Raw genomic sequence first — 15,524 nt, forward strand, 5'->3', positions numbered from 1 at the left:
AAGTCAAAATAGATTCTTTTGCCAGGATTAGGAGGTGGTACTGCTTGTGTTCTAAAAATGGAGAAATTGAGGCACAAGGGAATTACTTCAGTGGGTGGTAGGCACTTGAAGTGCTTGAAATTCTCTTGGTATTTTTGAAATTCCAGTCTTGTTAAAATTTGGTCTGATAAAAAAAAAGAAAAAAGATTAAAAGATCAGTGGATCAAAATTGTTGAAGACTGATGCACCGTAGATTTCCTTCCGGTGCCCTAGTTTAGTACCTTAATCAAAAGATACCTCAATATAGTGCTGTTAAATCATGAGTCAGGAGTCATGAAACAATTCATCCTTCCTGTAACATCTGAAAAACTTAAGGTCATAAGACTGCTGCCCAGGTTTCATGGGTTTTTTTTTTGTATCAAGGATTTCTAAAATATGTAAATGTATAAATAATAATAGCTGGATTCGTCTGCCTTCTGTTGTGAATACTTCTGTGTATGAATTAGGGTTTGTTTGCTGTTTTTTTGGGTTTGTTTTTCTTTTTTTTTTCCCCAAATAGTATCAGTTTGGAATATATGCTTATGTATATTTCCAATAATGCTAGTCATAAGCAAAGTGTTGCTTTCATGACTGTTTTGAGTCAAAATATTGCTTTAAAAACTTATCCTGAAAACTATGAAAGTGAACATTCCTGTTAATGGTATTAATGGTACTATTAATTATTAGTATTACTAATTAATGCTGTTATCAGTTCTATTAATAATAGTATTAATACTATTAGTAATGGTGTTATTAATGGTAGCAACCATTTTGGATGTCACTTGCTGACTTTTCTGAGTGTTATTACAGTAAATCTTTACTTTGGCATGGCTATGAAACAGCCAAACCGAAGATGTCTTGTTCTTGTACTAGAACATCTTTTGGGCTTTTGGGGGTTTTCTTTTAATTTTGTAGTGCACATCAAGATAATTGGAACACAGAGGATGTTTATAATTATTTGGTATTCATCTCAGCTAGGTATCACCGAATTTGCAGTTTATGCTTGTAGCTTTGTTCAACTCAAATGCAGCAGTGCTGTTGTACACTGCATACTCCCTGAACAACAGGATTATTATGTTCTGGTTCTTAAACATCTGGCAGAAAAAAAATAGTAAAAGATTATAAAATAACAATTGCAAGAAGGCATATTTGCTGAGGGTTAATGAGGTATTTCTTATGTCCATATGAAGTTACCGAGTAGAAGAGAAATGAGAGAGTGTTTACAAGTAGCAGCCAAACAAGGTTCAGTAGCTGGAAGCTGAAGTTAGATAAATTTGCAGTTAAGACAAAACTTTAGAGAAGTGAGGCTGATTGACCATCATGGTGGGAGGTTTCAAATAGCTGATGTGTTCTCTCTGAAGCCTTAATATACAGATTGACTGTTTTCAGATGTTTAGGAGTTAATTCTGGGAAAGAAATAGCTCATCCCTACACCAGCAATTGTTTTGAAGCAGCATACAGTTTTGATGTGGTTTGCTCAGTTTCTCTGGACTGCATGTAGGCTTAGCTCAGAACAATGAACGTCAAATGCAGTGCAACACTTGATAAAACCATGAGCTTGTGGGATTAACTTTGTAAATTTTTAGCATGTACCTCACACAAGTGTGCCAGTAGAAAGCCTGTGAACTTACCAAAAGAACCCATGATACTCTGAAGTGGTGAGTGCTGTAAACAGGGATATATATGCATCTGCATGTTTCTCCCTTGTGTTCTTTCCTACTCTGTCTGCACTTCTAGTTGGAAGCTCTTCCTTTGCTTGCTTTAGCTTCATCAAGCCCTTTGTAGTATGGGAGCATGTCAATGTGTCTTGTTTTACTGCTTTAAATCCCCTTTCCAATTACTTCCTTTCATGTTGATGGCTAACCCTTCTGTTCATCAAAACACTTTTCCTTGCAGCAGCTCTGTGAAGCAGAGCAGTACCTATAACTCGGAAGGCGCAGATGACAGAACATCAGCACTTAATCTGTTGTGTAAGGCTTTTTATCTGGCAGTCAGGCAACCAAGGACTTGTGCTACCTCAGCTGTCTATACAGAATAGACGTGAGGAGAGCATGGGTGTTGTCCATATCTTCATATGGTCTTGTGACTGAGGGATGGGGGTTAGTCAGTATATCTCCTAATATCTGTTGGCATCTGGATGCTCCAAATGATTTTGTGCCGCCTTGGAGAGACTCGTCACAGAAATGAGATAAGGCACTTGCTTACCCTAAGTGTCTACAAGGCACTTCTGACACCTGTAGAAATTGGCCTCCTGCTGTTTTTTGTACATCATCTTGTACTGCATATTCCTGAAACACGGTGTGGAGGTGAACCAGATGGCAGTTATCATGCTGTCACTCTGAAATAGTCTGAAGAAGGGTAGGTCATTTTGCATGGGATTCTATATAGATACGGGTGAAGAGGGCACTGGTGCAACAATGCATACGTGCTCTTCTGTTGCACGACATTGTTTGGTAATATACACTTAGTTGTTCTTATGCAAGGGTTCTCCTAATATGAAGCCAGGCCTTAACCTCCATGTTTATCCAGATGGAGAAAAGCCTCTTGAGTTGAATAGATGACCTCAGAAGACTATTATGTATGGGGTATCCTCTGGTTCTGATAATCTACTGGGATATGCTGTGGCTTCCTTCCTGTTTACATGTCCACATTTCCCTGTGGTGGAAGCCAAGTCAAATAGATTATGGTGCATAACCAGCTCTTGGCTTTGTAGAGTGCAGTCCTAGGACTTAGTCATGGTGAGAATCTGAGGACTAGGACAGTGAACCAATCACAGAATTAAATAATCATTAGGGTTGGAAAGGACCTCTAGAGATCATCCAGTCAAGTCCCCCTGCCAAGGCAGGGCCACCCAGAGCAGCTATATAGGAACATGTCCAGGTGGGTTTTGAATGTCTATAGAGAGGGAGATTGCACAGTCTCTCTGGGTAGCCTGTTCCAGTACTCTGCCACCCTCAATGTAATGAAGTTCTTCCTCACGTTGTGGTGAAACTTCCTGTGTTTTAGTTTCTGGCCATTGCTCCTTGTCCTGTTACTGGGCACCACTGAAAAGAGTCTGGCACCAACCTCCTGGCACCCACCTTTGAGATATTTACATTCATTAACGAGATCCCCTCTTGGTCTTCTGTAGACTAAACAGGCCCAGCTCCTACAGTCCCTCCTCATGAGAAATGCTCCAGACCTTGATCATCTGTGTGGCCTTCCTTTGGACCTTCTCCAGTAGCTCCTTGTCTGTCTTGTACACAGGAGCCCAGAACTGGACACAGAACTCCAGATGTACTCCCAGATCCTTCTCAGCTGAACTCTAGTAGGTCAGAAAAGCTGGTACACAGCATTGTACTAGCTACTAGGAAAAAAAAACAACTGTTGCAGCTGAATCCAGGACAGTATCCACCCTTTATTCTATACTATTTACACCATGCTCAGGTCCCACGCTTTCCAGTATACCATCTCTTTTTCTCTCTCAATCTCTCTCTCTCTCTCTCTCTCTCTCTCTCTCTCTCTGCATATATATATATATATATATATGTATGTATATATATAATCTCTATATATTCACACAAATGTCAGTATTTAGTCAATGAACAATCCCTATAAAGTTTGTTGAGTTCATTCAGTCCATGATGTTGGGTTTCATCTACCCTAACAGTCCTTCAGGGCAGGAGAATGGTGTTGGATTGTTGCCTACTGACGTCAGTTCTGATTTCATCACTGCTGAGCTTATCTGATTTCATCTGTTGTTGGGGTGATGATTGAAATGAAGTCATATTCAGTCAGTGGTGATCTGTGGAGAATATTGGGAGACTCCCACTGCTGCTGCCACTTCTGGCTTTCCACAATTTTATTCTCTGTCCATTGAGTACAGGTGCAGGAAACACAGTTACGTGCAGTATTTCAGCAGGGGGAAAGTAGTTCTTCAAATCAAAGAGGGGTGCTGTTAAAGTAGCCTACCTTCATTGGCTTGCTTTCCATGAAGAAAGATTTGGTTTCCTTTTGATGTGGTAGTTTTCAACTAGGAGGTTTAAAAATGCACAAAATCAAACTAATATTATGTAGTAAATGGACACTCTTCAAACAAGCTCCAGTCTTTTTGCGTATCTGAAAACTTCTTATAGTAGTTTGCAAACAGATATGAAGACCAAATACGCAGATAATGTTCTCAAATTATGGTGGCATTTCAGAGTAGAAATGTATGGATAGAGACAATGACTTGCTTCTTTAGTTGTATAAATAACATCCTTTGTTTTCCAAGGTAGTCTCAATCTCCTCTGGCAATTAGCAAATTAATACCTAAATAGTAATGCTGAGAGAAGCAAAATATTTTTGTTGCTGGATGCACTGGGGAGTCAATATTCTCTGTTGGGACAGAGATCCGTTCTGAAGGAAAAAAGTTAAACCTATCTTTTCCTAAAAGTGGAATTCAACAGCATTTGAAATATCCATCCTGTGTTTTTGAATGTTGTTGTTATATGAATCGGGCTGTAAATTCCTCATCATGTTGATCTAATTCATCTCTAATTTTATCTCATGATGATGTCATTACATTGAATATATAGTTGAAAGGATTACAGTAAAATTTCACTGCAAAAGACTTCACATACAGCAGCTACACACCTTGATTGCTAATGGAAACTTACTGCACTGTGCTGTATGAGCAAGAGGTTAAGAAACACTCTTGTCCACATGACTGAATTCTGCAATTAGTTTTGTAACATAAGCAGATTGTACCAAGCTAATCAAGCAACTTTCTTTATATAGGTAAATATGGAAAGAGCTTTCATGCAGAAACCTTCGTTTCTCTGCAGAGTAGTCATTTCCTCCTAATCCCTGTGAAAGCAGACAGCTCGATGCTTTAGGTAAATGTATCCCACAGGGGAGTGTGAGAACAAGCTGCCCGTTGAACATGCTTGAGAGGCAAGGTTCACTTATATCTGTAGCTTCACTTTGAAATGTAGCTTAAAGCTTGGTAAAGTATGCTCTGACAACCTGCTGGTCTTGCAACATGGCCCTTTACATCCTGATATCCACTTAAGTGTCCTTGCTGAGATGGTGGGTTACTCTGTATTGAAAGATAACCATCTGAAAGACTTGCATTATGGGTGCAAAAAGGTAAAGCTGTCTTAGTCTGGTATGTAAGGGACTTTGTCTTAGAAGCACATCACTGGCATATTCTTGACAATAAAAATCAATAACTTTGGAGGTAGATTCAAAGCAATACAATGGATCTACCCTCAAAGCCTGAATCCTGTCTGTTCCTAGTAACAAGGAATGCTGCCTTCAAAGGACGATAACATAGGTAACGTAGCCAAAGACTGAAAATGGAAGGGTGAAAATACCAAATTTCAATCCTAAATTCCTTTTGATTTATCCCATGCAATTATGGCAACAAAACGTAAGGGTGCAGAATGCAACAATAATCTTGGTTTCTGTGAAAGCCTGGTATACATGGTTAACACATTTTATTGAATGACGTGAGTGAATGGTGCCTGAATTCTTTCACAGTTTCATTATCTCTCTTATTGCACAGAAGCCTGCTGTGGAAACTCTGGTGTGATGTCAGTAAAAAAAAAAAAAGAGGAAAAGTGGGACAATGGGGTTATGTATCCCTCTGGCAGGAATAAGAATGGCTGTTACTTTCAGTGTTTGAAATTTTAATGTATTTTTCTGTATGGAAGTCAGTGAAATATTACATCTGTGTATATGTACACATGCATACATTTATATAAGAATAAACTTTATACTTACAATGCTATTCCTTTGTAGAGACCTGTTGATCACTGTGAGGTCTGCTGAGGAGCTCAGTGTGGGAGTGGGATTGTGTAGGATATCAACAGAATTGCTTATACTGCTTACATTATTACTTCTTTGAGATTATATGCCTAATAAATGATATATGACTGTAGTTTCTTTTCTGAACATACTTCGGCTCAAGTGTATTAACAATAGTACTTTAAATATTTATCTTCAGGTTTTATGGGGTGGTTGATTGGCATGGCAGTCAATATTCATTCTGATCATATTCTCAGAAATTTGAGAAAACCAGGGGAAACTGGCTACAAGATACCAAGAGGTGAGTAAATGTGTTAGAAATCTATATAGCAAAAGAAACGTCCCCCATATGAGGAGAGGTGGAGAGAGCTGGGACTGTTTGTTCAGCCTGGATGATTGAAGGCTCAAGAGAATCTTACTGATGTGTAACACATGATGGGAGGGAATGAAGAAGAGGGAGTTGGGTTCTTCTCCTACCTTTCATAAGAATGAGTAGGTGGATGGAGAAAGAAGACCTTAGATAAGGTCTTAGGTAATCGGAAAGCAATGACTCCTGTGATAAGGGAGACACAGAGAAAAGGGGACAAACGTCCAGAGGAAATTGGGCATTATAAATTCTGTTCTTTGTGGGGAAAATGAAGGCTATGAAAGGACTTTTTATGGAATCTAGTTAAGTGTTAACGTTTATTGACACTTTTGGAAACATTAGACTCCTCCAGGTATATTACAATGTATATTACACTCAGTGTGAGAAAAAAAACAGTGGTTACCTCTGAATTCTGATATTTCTAAGTGTTTCCCTTAAGTTGTCACTCTTTTGGTTTTTAATGAGACTTTTAAAACTAAAACTGGAATAACTATATATATATATATATATATATATATATATATATGGCAATACAATCATAGAATAGTTAGGGTTGGAAAGGACCCTAAGATCATCGAGTTCCAACCCCCAAATAGATTGTTATTTTTCACCAAGGCAGCTTATAAATAGAAGTAAATCCAAGTGCCCATGTGAAAATAAGTATAGTGTATTACACTCAGTGTACAAAAAAAGTTCTGAAGGAAATAACATGTTATTTGATGTACAATCAGGACAAGTTGGTCTTTTTGATATTGCTTATCCAGTTCAAGTCCTAGAATTCTGCTTCTCTTTTGTCAGAGGCTAAGGAATTATAATTAAAGCAAGGTCAAAACATGTCATTTATTACACTTGGCAAATACTTGTTTGTTTAATCCCACTGGTAAACCCCATACTGAAATGTTTATCAATTTGTACATGAACTTTGGAACTAGGGTGAAAGTTCTTCTTTTATAAAATTCCCAGCAGGTGAGTGCTGATTGTTTATGTGTAATTTGCTATAAAACACATATAATGCAGACTGGTAATTACTACTTTTACTGAGTGCTGGGGCTGAAGCAGTAGACCAGACAGGGGATGGTCTACTGCAACACATTTTAAGCTAGAGGATAAATTTGGAACTTTAATTCATAATAATGTTCATAATTAACTTATTTCTGAACTACTTAAAGAAATTAAACATTGTATGCTAACTAACCCTATAGGTATTTTTGGGAATTCTTAAAGGGGAGCATATTTTCTGCTTTTACCTATTATAAAAAAGGTTTAGTTTGTGATCAAAAAACTAGTTTGATATAATTTTAAAGTAGTTATTTAGAAAGACATGAACTCACTTCTGATATTGATAAATCTGCCTTTCTTTCATGATTTAAAGATGAAAAATAGAACTGGAGAAGGTCTGTCTAGGGATAAGATCTGAAGTGATCCTTCATTGAGCAGGTTGAAATGAAATCCACTGCCTTTAAAAATTATATAGAGACACTGGTGATATAGCTCTTATTGAGCTCTCCTTGAGCTCCTGTTATAGCTCTAAAACCTTAATAAGAGTTTTAAACTAACACTGTCCTGCTTTCAGGAGGAATGTTTGAGTATGTCAGTGGAGCCAACTTTTTTGGAGAGATCCTGGAATGGTTTGGGTTCGCCCTTGCCTGCTGCACCATTGAAAGCCTTGCATTTGCATTGTGCACTCTTTTCATCTTGGGTTCAAGGGCAAAACAACACCACCAGTAAGTGTTTGGGGTTTATAATTTCTTGACTCTATGCCACTCTTCATTTCCATTTCACAAATTAACACCTCATTCCAGAGGGATGTTGCAGAGCAAGTCTTGTGAAAGACTGCTACTGCGGTGGAGAGTACAATAGAGAACACTGAGTAGTATTAAGTGCTGCTGAATTTCAACAGGATAGTACTGAGCATAAGCACAATGAGGTGGTTAAAATAATGCTTAAAGGAACACAGTTCATCCTGGATCTGTAAAGGTTATAGATGAGTTTGGGTAAAATTGTCTTAAATGCTAATCTGCTATACTTTCCCTTGCAATTCAAATTTATTGCTATGGTATTAAAATCTTGAAAATCACTCTAATGTCTTCTGTCTCAGGCACATTTTGTAGTCAAGTCTGTATCATATTGTCTATAATCAACTGTATTGACAATATGAAGACATTTCTGGTGATATTTAATAAAGTTTCTGCTTTGTAACTAAACAATCTTGACTGCTAATGTGACTTTCCTGTTAACAGAAGGATCGTAGTTTGAGAAGACTTGTTTCTTGAAAGGAGTGGTGCTTAGGAACATGGTTTAGTGGTGAACTTGGCAGTGCTGGGTTAAAATGGTTGGACTCAATGATATTAAAGGTCTTCCCAACCTAAATGATGCTATGCTATGACTCCTTTTAAGGAACAGCATTTTTAAAGGAATTTGAACACCTTAATTTTGTTTTGGTTATTTTCAGCTTCCTTCTTTGGTTCTTATGCTGAAACACAGTGGCATGAGAGGAAATAAACATGAATTTATGAAGGAAATAGGTTGGGGAAAAAAAAAAAAACCAAAAACAAACCAAACCAACAAAACACTGCTAACAGTCTGTCAGGGCAGCCATGGCTATGTCTAGTGGGGTTTTGAAAAACTCCAGAAACAGATGTTCACCCGCAGTTTGTATGTAGGGTGTTCCAGATCTGTATTATCTTCCCAGTGAACAAGCAACCTGCACCTTCCAAGCCTGTCTTCTGTGACCATCTCTCCTTGTTTTACTACCTGCAATTTCTCTGGAGTCAAAGAGTACCTTAGGTGGGAGGAGCATCCAAAGTTTGCCCAGTCATCTGGCATAACCTGCTCCAACCAGGGCAAACTGCAAGGCTATACATAGTTGCCTAGGGACTTGTCCAGTTGAGTTCTGAATCTCCAAGAATGGAGGCTTAAGCCAATCTGTGGCAAAACACTGGAACAGGATTTTCTCAATTCTCATTGGGAAAAGGGTTTCTTCTTTGCATCTACTTGGAATTTGCCATGCTGCAACTTTTATCCCCTGCCACTTGTCTACTTGCTGTGTGCCTAAAAGGGAGGATATGGCTGTGCCTTCTCTCTAATATGGTGGTAGGTAGCAGAAGACTGCAATTACCTCCTAACTTCATTTCCAGGCTGAACAAGCCTAGTTCCCCAAACCTGTCCTTTTATGTGTTCCAGCCATGTAGTCATCTTAGTAGCTATCTGCTGGATTCTTATCGAGTTTCTGGACATCTCTGTAGCACAGGAAGCAAAAACTGGAGGCAGTGATGCAGATGCAGGCTCTTAACTGCTGAATAGTGGAGAATAAGCACTTGGTGGCTCTATACTTGTTGAAGCAGGACAATATGCAGTTAGCCTTCATCATTGCAGGAATCCATACTGGCTCATGTTCAACTTGTACACCAGGATGCCCGTAGCCTTCATGCAGAGCTGCTGTCTAGCCAGTCAGTCTCTGGCCTGTACTTCTGCATGGGGCCATTGCACTCCAGCTGCCAAGTTTGCATTTTGTTCTTAGTTTTGCTTCATTGTCTTTAACTCCCCTACCAATACCTCTAGGCAGCAATAATGGTGACTCTTAGTCTCTTCCTCAGCAGACAAAGCAATGCCAGGTTCCTCAGCCTCTCATTGTATATTATATTCTATCTTATGCCTTGACAGAACTCTTTCAGAGCTCTTGACATACAGAGCATTATGAAAAGGTAAATGTTGTTACAGGAAGTAATTTGGTGCTGAAGGGAAAAATTGCATAAATGGAAGAGGGGTATAGAAAGAAAAAAAAAAAGAATAAACTACTAAAAAGAGCGAATCCATGTAAGTCAGGAAATATTTTGATGTAATCCGTTTAGTTTGAAAAACTTAATGAAAAGGATAGATAGCATAATGCTGGTATTCCACAGCTGCAGCTTATCATGCATTGCATGCTGCTTACTTCAGCTTTGATCTTGCAGTTAGCTATTGATAATGAGTTCCTGCACCTTTGAGGAGCCCAGATGAAGTTATTTTTTTTTCTTTTGTAATCTTAGAGAAGCAGAAGAATAAATACTTGAAAATGTGTTTGTGTTATAAGGTCTAGATTTGAAAATGATGCTATTTGAGGGGGATTAGCAGTAGTGTAGTGTAATGTTTGTCACATTCCAGTTTGATTATCCATATCCTGACTGGAGCTGATGATGATCCACAAGAGGACTGTCATTCCATTATATGAAGTATTCCTTGCTTCCACATGAAGTCGTACAATTTGACATGATATCCCTTTGGATTCTTCTTTCTCTCTACTTCTAAAATGCAAATATTCAGGATGCCCAACAACATATTTTGCACCAGCAAGCTATTCCTTCCTTCCCTGGCTGCTCTCACATCAATTGATTGGATTTCCCATTGCTGGGAGCAGTAACTTTTTTTCCATATAGATGTCATAGGATGAGGATGGGAAAGCACTTTTCTAACAGCTCCTTTTGTTTGTTTGTAGTTTTAGAATATATGGATTAAATTAAACACATTGTAAAATTACATAATTTTTTTGACAGCATTTTGAAGATTCAGTATTCATGAGATTCCCATCTTTCCTTTTCAGATGGTACCTTGAGAAATTTGAAGATTACCCGAAGAACAGAAAAATTGTGATCCCATTTGTGTACTGAGCTGTCCTTTTAACATTGGTTTGTGAAATGGATGCTTTCTGTGACAGCTAATACTTTACAGGTGGTACTCTGATCATCACTGTGAAAAGGCCTTGCATCAGTACTACTTAGCTACTGCTTTTCCTTTTCATGAAAACCTGGAATCTGATGGAGGTGGTGAATAGGAATGGAAACACTTTCAGCAGTTGTGCACCATCATAAATACGTTGGGCAATGTGTCTGAGTTCGCATTACGGAAAATACTGTATGGGACTTCCGGTGCTTCCTTTTCTTTCTATGCAGGCTTCTGCTGTTTCCACTCAATATAGCCACTGTTCTGAGCATTATGCTGTTAGTCCAGTCACCCTCACTGCAGTCTGGATGGTGTTTTACTTGCCAGCATACACAAATGGGGTCAGTTTTCTCCCTCTACTTTCCTATCCTTTATTCCACCAACATGCGTCTCCAGGAGAGCTGCTGATGCAGACCAAGGACATTAGATGAATACAGTTGCTGTTAGGTGAAGGACAGTGTTCTTCCTCCTCTGCATAGGTAAGACTTAACACCATTTATATAAACAGTTTCTTGCTACCTTTCCCAAATAATAGATTTTCATCTACCTCGCAATTTGATAACTATCTCAATATTAATCTGTTTTCTCACTCCAGACTGTTTTTTGGAAGACATTATGTATTTTGGGATACTTAGGCCAGTACAGCACTGCGAACAATTGTGTAATGTTTTCTAACTTACTTTATAAAAAACCTTGGATTTTTACAAGAACTCCTTACTATGCTGTTTTAAAAAAAATCAAGTGTCTTCCTGCTCCTGTTGATAACACCATATGATTTTATATTTAAAAAATCTGGAGTCTTCTAGTGCTGCTTGTTTTACTAATGTCAGTTCTCATACACCTACATTTTTCTCCTGAAGGACTCCAGAAGGGTTTCAGAAACATGATTGAATCCCAGGTATCCTGACTTTCAAGTTTAAGGCATATCTGCATCCTTAGCATACTTGTGATGCTAAAGAATTTTTCAGAATTGCTGAAAAAGAAAATTCTAAGAAATTCTACAGGAAACTTAGAAAAACTAAAACCACAAACCAAAACCAGTACTTGCTACACTGAAGTCCTGGCTGTCATTAAGGATTTATTCAGTTGTGTAGCAAAAAAGTCTATTGTTATAGACTGAAATAGTCAAAGGAAGGGTGGGAGGGAAACTGGCAGTCCTGTAGTGATAACTTATCTAGAGTTAAGCCCTTGGACTGCCAGTTGCTCCTCGTAGCATTGACAGGGATGACCAATCTTGCTCTCCAAATACTATTCAAATAATCCCAAATAATATCCAAAATGTCCAGTTCCAAGAGCATGTAGTATTATCTATTCATTTAATACTAGTGTCATTACTCAATTTTCAGGTTGCTTAATAATTTCTTTAGTGTTTATATATTTCCTTAGTGTTTTACAGGAAGTTTGAGGCTTCCCTTGTATTTGTTATCACACTATAATTTGATATTTGATCCTAGCTGTTCTGATGAACATGAAGTACCCTAGGGAGAGGAGGGTGAGGAGGATGACTTATTCTTCAGTATATTAGAAGTACTAAAGTGGAGTTAGTGGACAAAAGAAGTTCAGTAGGATCACTTAAATCATATTCTGAAGAGACTTTTAGAAATTTAGTCTTAGCTATTAAGATATTTCTAAACCATATCACATCCCTGTGGCAGTTTTTCTAAATCTTGGTATCTGAATCATCCAGCTATCAAAATCTGGTTTAGGGGAAGAATATAGGATTCAAAGAGCACTGTTTACTCTTGCATAGTTTAAATACTTGCATAGTTTGTGGTAAATTAATATATCTTTAGGGATATTTGTCATTAAAAAAAATCGCTAATGGGACAAGCAACCAGTAAAAACAAAAATCTGGCTGCAGCACTTTAGTTTCTAATCTACCGCCTCATTTTTATTTTTTGGCCTTTATTAAAAGGCAGATATTATTTTAATAGTAAACAGTGAGAAACTGCTTAGTGTTAAGTATGTATCCTCATATTTAAGAGCTGTGGCTCTCTGTAAGTGGTAGTTTTTATCATAGTTAATAGAAAATTTGTACTGATGCCTCAGTTTTGCTGTGGTGCTGTGCTGCTAAATATCTTGACTAAAAATTCATCTAATTTGCTGACATAATGTTAATTTATGGTTAACCTATAGCAGGATGGGGATATGATGCTTGACAGCTGATCTGTGTCCTTTCTCTTTTTATGAAAAAGAAAAGCTAAGGTCTAAGGGGTGTTAATATCAGTGTGTTTAGAAATTTGGGTTAATTGGCTATTTAAAAAATAAAGACAGTTTTGTTCTTTGTGTGTTTATATTTTATATTCTCGTTATACTGGTGGAACCTTCCTTGAGTAAAATGCAGAATTTGAGGCAGTTCATTAGAGGAACAGCTGAGGGAACTGGGTTCTTCTTTTAGCCTGGAGAAAAGGATGCTAAGGGGAAACCTTACCACTCTTTACAACTGCCTAAAAGGAGGATGGTGCATGGTGGGTGTCAGTCTCTTCTCTCAAACAACAGGAGGTTAGATTGGATAGGAGGAAAAATTTCTTCACCAACAGGGTTGTTAGGAACTGGAACAGGCCGCCTACGGAAGCACCCAGGTGGAATCACCGTCCCTGAAGGTATTTAAAAAGACGCATGTAGGTGTCACATTTAGAGATATGATTTAGTGATGCACTTGGCTGTGCTAGGTTAATGGTTGAACCTGACGATCTTACGGGTCTTTTCTAACCTAAATGATTCTAACATTCTTGCATTTCAAGACCAAGGTACATTGGAGAAAAGCATACAGTCAACTTGGTCAAATGCTAGAACTGCCTTTTGTTTAAACAATATCCTGTTTATTTATCAACACTTCACTCATGCTCCCTTCCCCTTTCAGCACCTTACAGATTTTCTCTGTTTGAAAATATCTGATACTGAAAAATATTTTCCTGAAAATATGTAGTGTGAAAGTGAATTGTTCTGCCTGTTCCAGAAGGAGAAAGCATGTATGCTTGCTACTGGGCATAATATCTGTTGCAATTTTTAACAGAGACATTTCTATCTTTCCCCGAAATCCTCTACTAATAAAGTAATGGTTTGCAGGGTCTTGCTTGAGTACTTTTTTTCCTGCTAGTAATCCTTGCTGCAACTTGTGAAGGTTGACCAAGGCTTTTGTACCATTGATTTCATTATCTCAAATGAGGTCTTGAGGACTGCAATAGTAAGGTTGTATTAGAATAACATAGATGGATATGGGAACTTGACAAGATGTACTCAAAAAAATAAATCATTAAAAGTCACAAGTTTGGGGTTTTTTTTTTTTCTTTTTGTCTAGTGATACATTCTGAATTATGAAAAAAAAACAAGTACGTAGCTGAGATTCTCTACACTTGCAATTAGAGCAGAATTAACAGAAGCAGAGGTTACTTGCTTGGGTTTCTCTTCTGTTGATAGGTCATGGTGAACTTTTAATTTGGGACAGCTGTAGTGCCTGCTGTTTCAACTGTTTTTAGTGTGATTCAGCTAGCTTGATGCCTTTTTGAGGAATTAAAATAGGCAAAGCAGGCAAGAGGTACTGAGTGCCTAACACAAATTTTACAACCTGTTTGGGGAGAAAAAACACCTCTAGCAAACACTTGCTTGTTAATTTAGTACAATGTCTTAGCTTGTTCTATGCTGTTAAGTTTTGCCAATAAGTTGTGCTTGTTGGGCAGTCTTTCATACCTATGTCAGTCAGTTTTGTGAGGAAAACAGACCTGTGGGTACAATTGCACCACTTTTGCAGTGATGCAGTATGTGCCCACACAAAACCAGATGTGACATGGTGGAAATTCCTATTACAACACAACTGAAGGGATGAGGGTAAAACAAGGTTTGCATTTGTGAGAGTTGCACAAATGCAACTTGTTATTGAGCTTCTAAATAAAATGTGTTTTGCACATCCCATGCCTCTTTTACCATGTTTGCTTTGGAAGCAAAACCAATACCTTACCTCTTGTTTTGTACAAGTGGATGGTGGAAGCAATAGGTAATTTGTTCATGGAGATGAAAAATTGTGTATCACAATTGGTAAAACATTTGGTATAATGTCTTTCTGGAGATTACCAATGTGCTAGCAAGAGCCTCGCAATGATGATGTTTGTCCCTGCTCTACCTGTCTGTTTTCTGAGAGGACACAGGTGGCTGGATCTGATGAGGGAGCACTAATGAAGCCATGTGTACCTGCTGCTCTGAGAGGGGGGGCCCCACTTCTGTTGCACTATTTGAAAGGAAGAAACAGTAAAGAAAGAGCTGTGTGATCATATCCATGAACTGTTCTTTTTTTTTTTTTTTTTTGAGTCCGCTTTCTAGTAAAACTACATATAAAAAAGTCAAGTTCCATTCAAATCTTGGCATACCTGTGATCTGTGAGTCAGTTCTCAGTTTGTTACTTCCTTTGCTCAGCGAGGTCTGGTGTTCTAATGAGAACACCAGGTAGCTATTGCTGGTGGAAAAATTTCCTCCAGTTTCTCTTCCCTTTGTAAAGTAGCTGCTGCAACTCCTTACTTTGGTGATTTGCTGTTTTTTTTTTTTAAGTTGTGGTTAGAAGTACCTATTTTGCCTTCTGGTAAGTTGACCCTGGCTGGACAGCAGGTGCACACCAGAGCTGCTCTATCACTGCCCCTCTCAACTGGGATGGGGAGAGAAAATACAACAAAAGGCTTGT

The 15,524-nt window shown here is 38.2% G+C and overlaps 1 protein-coding gene across 1 annotated transcript in view; it reads left to right on the forward strand.

The window, feature by feature from the left end:
• SRD5A1 (steroid 5 alpha-reductase 1) overlaps window positions 1-14,128 on the forward strand; it is a 19,007-nt gene extending 4,879 nt beyond the window's left edge. The window contains exons 3-5 of the mRNA XM_034074324.1: window positions 5,987-6,088; window positions 7,728-7,878; window positions 10,734-14,128. Of these exons, the coding sequence (XP_033930215.1) occupies window positions 5,987-6,088; window positions 7,728-7,878; window positions 10,734-10,800 (320 nt within the window). The 3' untranslated portion in view covers window positions 10,801-14,128. The remainder of the gene's footprint in view (window positions 1-5,986; window positions 6,089-7,727; window positions 7,879-10,733) is intronic.
• The last annotated feature ends 1,396 nt before the right edge of the window (window positions 14,129-15,524 follow it).

This window comes from Melopsittacus undulatus, chromosome 1, assembly GCF_012275295.1.
Source record: "Melopsittacus undulatus isolate bMelUnd1 chromosome 1, bMelUnd1.mat.Z, whole genome shotgun sequence".
Classification (NCBI taxonomy): domain Eukaryota; kingdom Metazoa; phylum Chordata; class Aves; order Psittaciformes; family Psittaculidae; genus Melopsittacus; species Melopsittacus undulatus.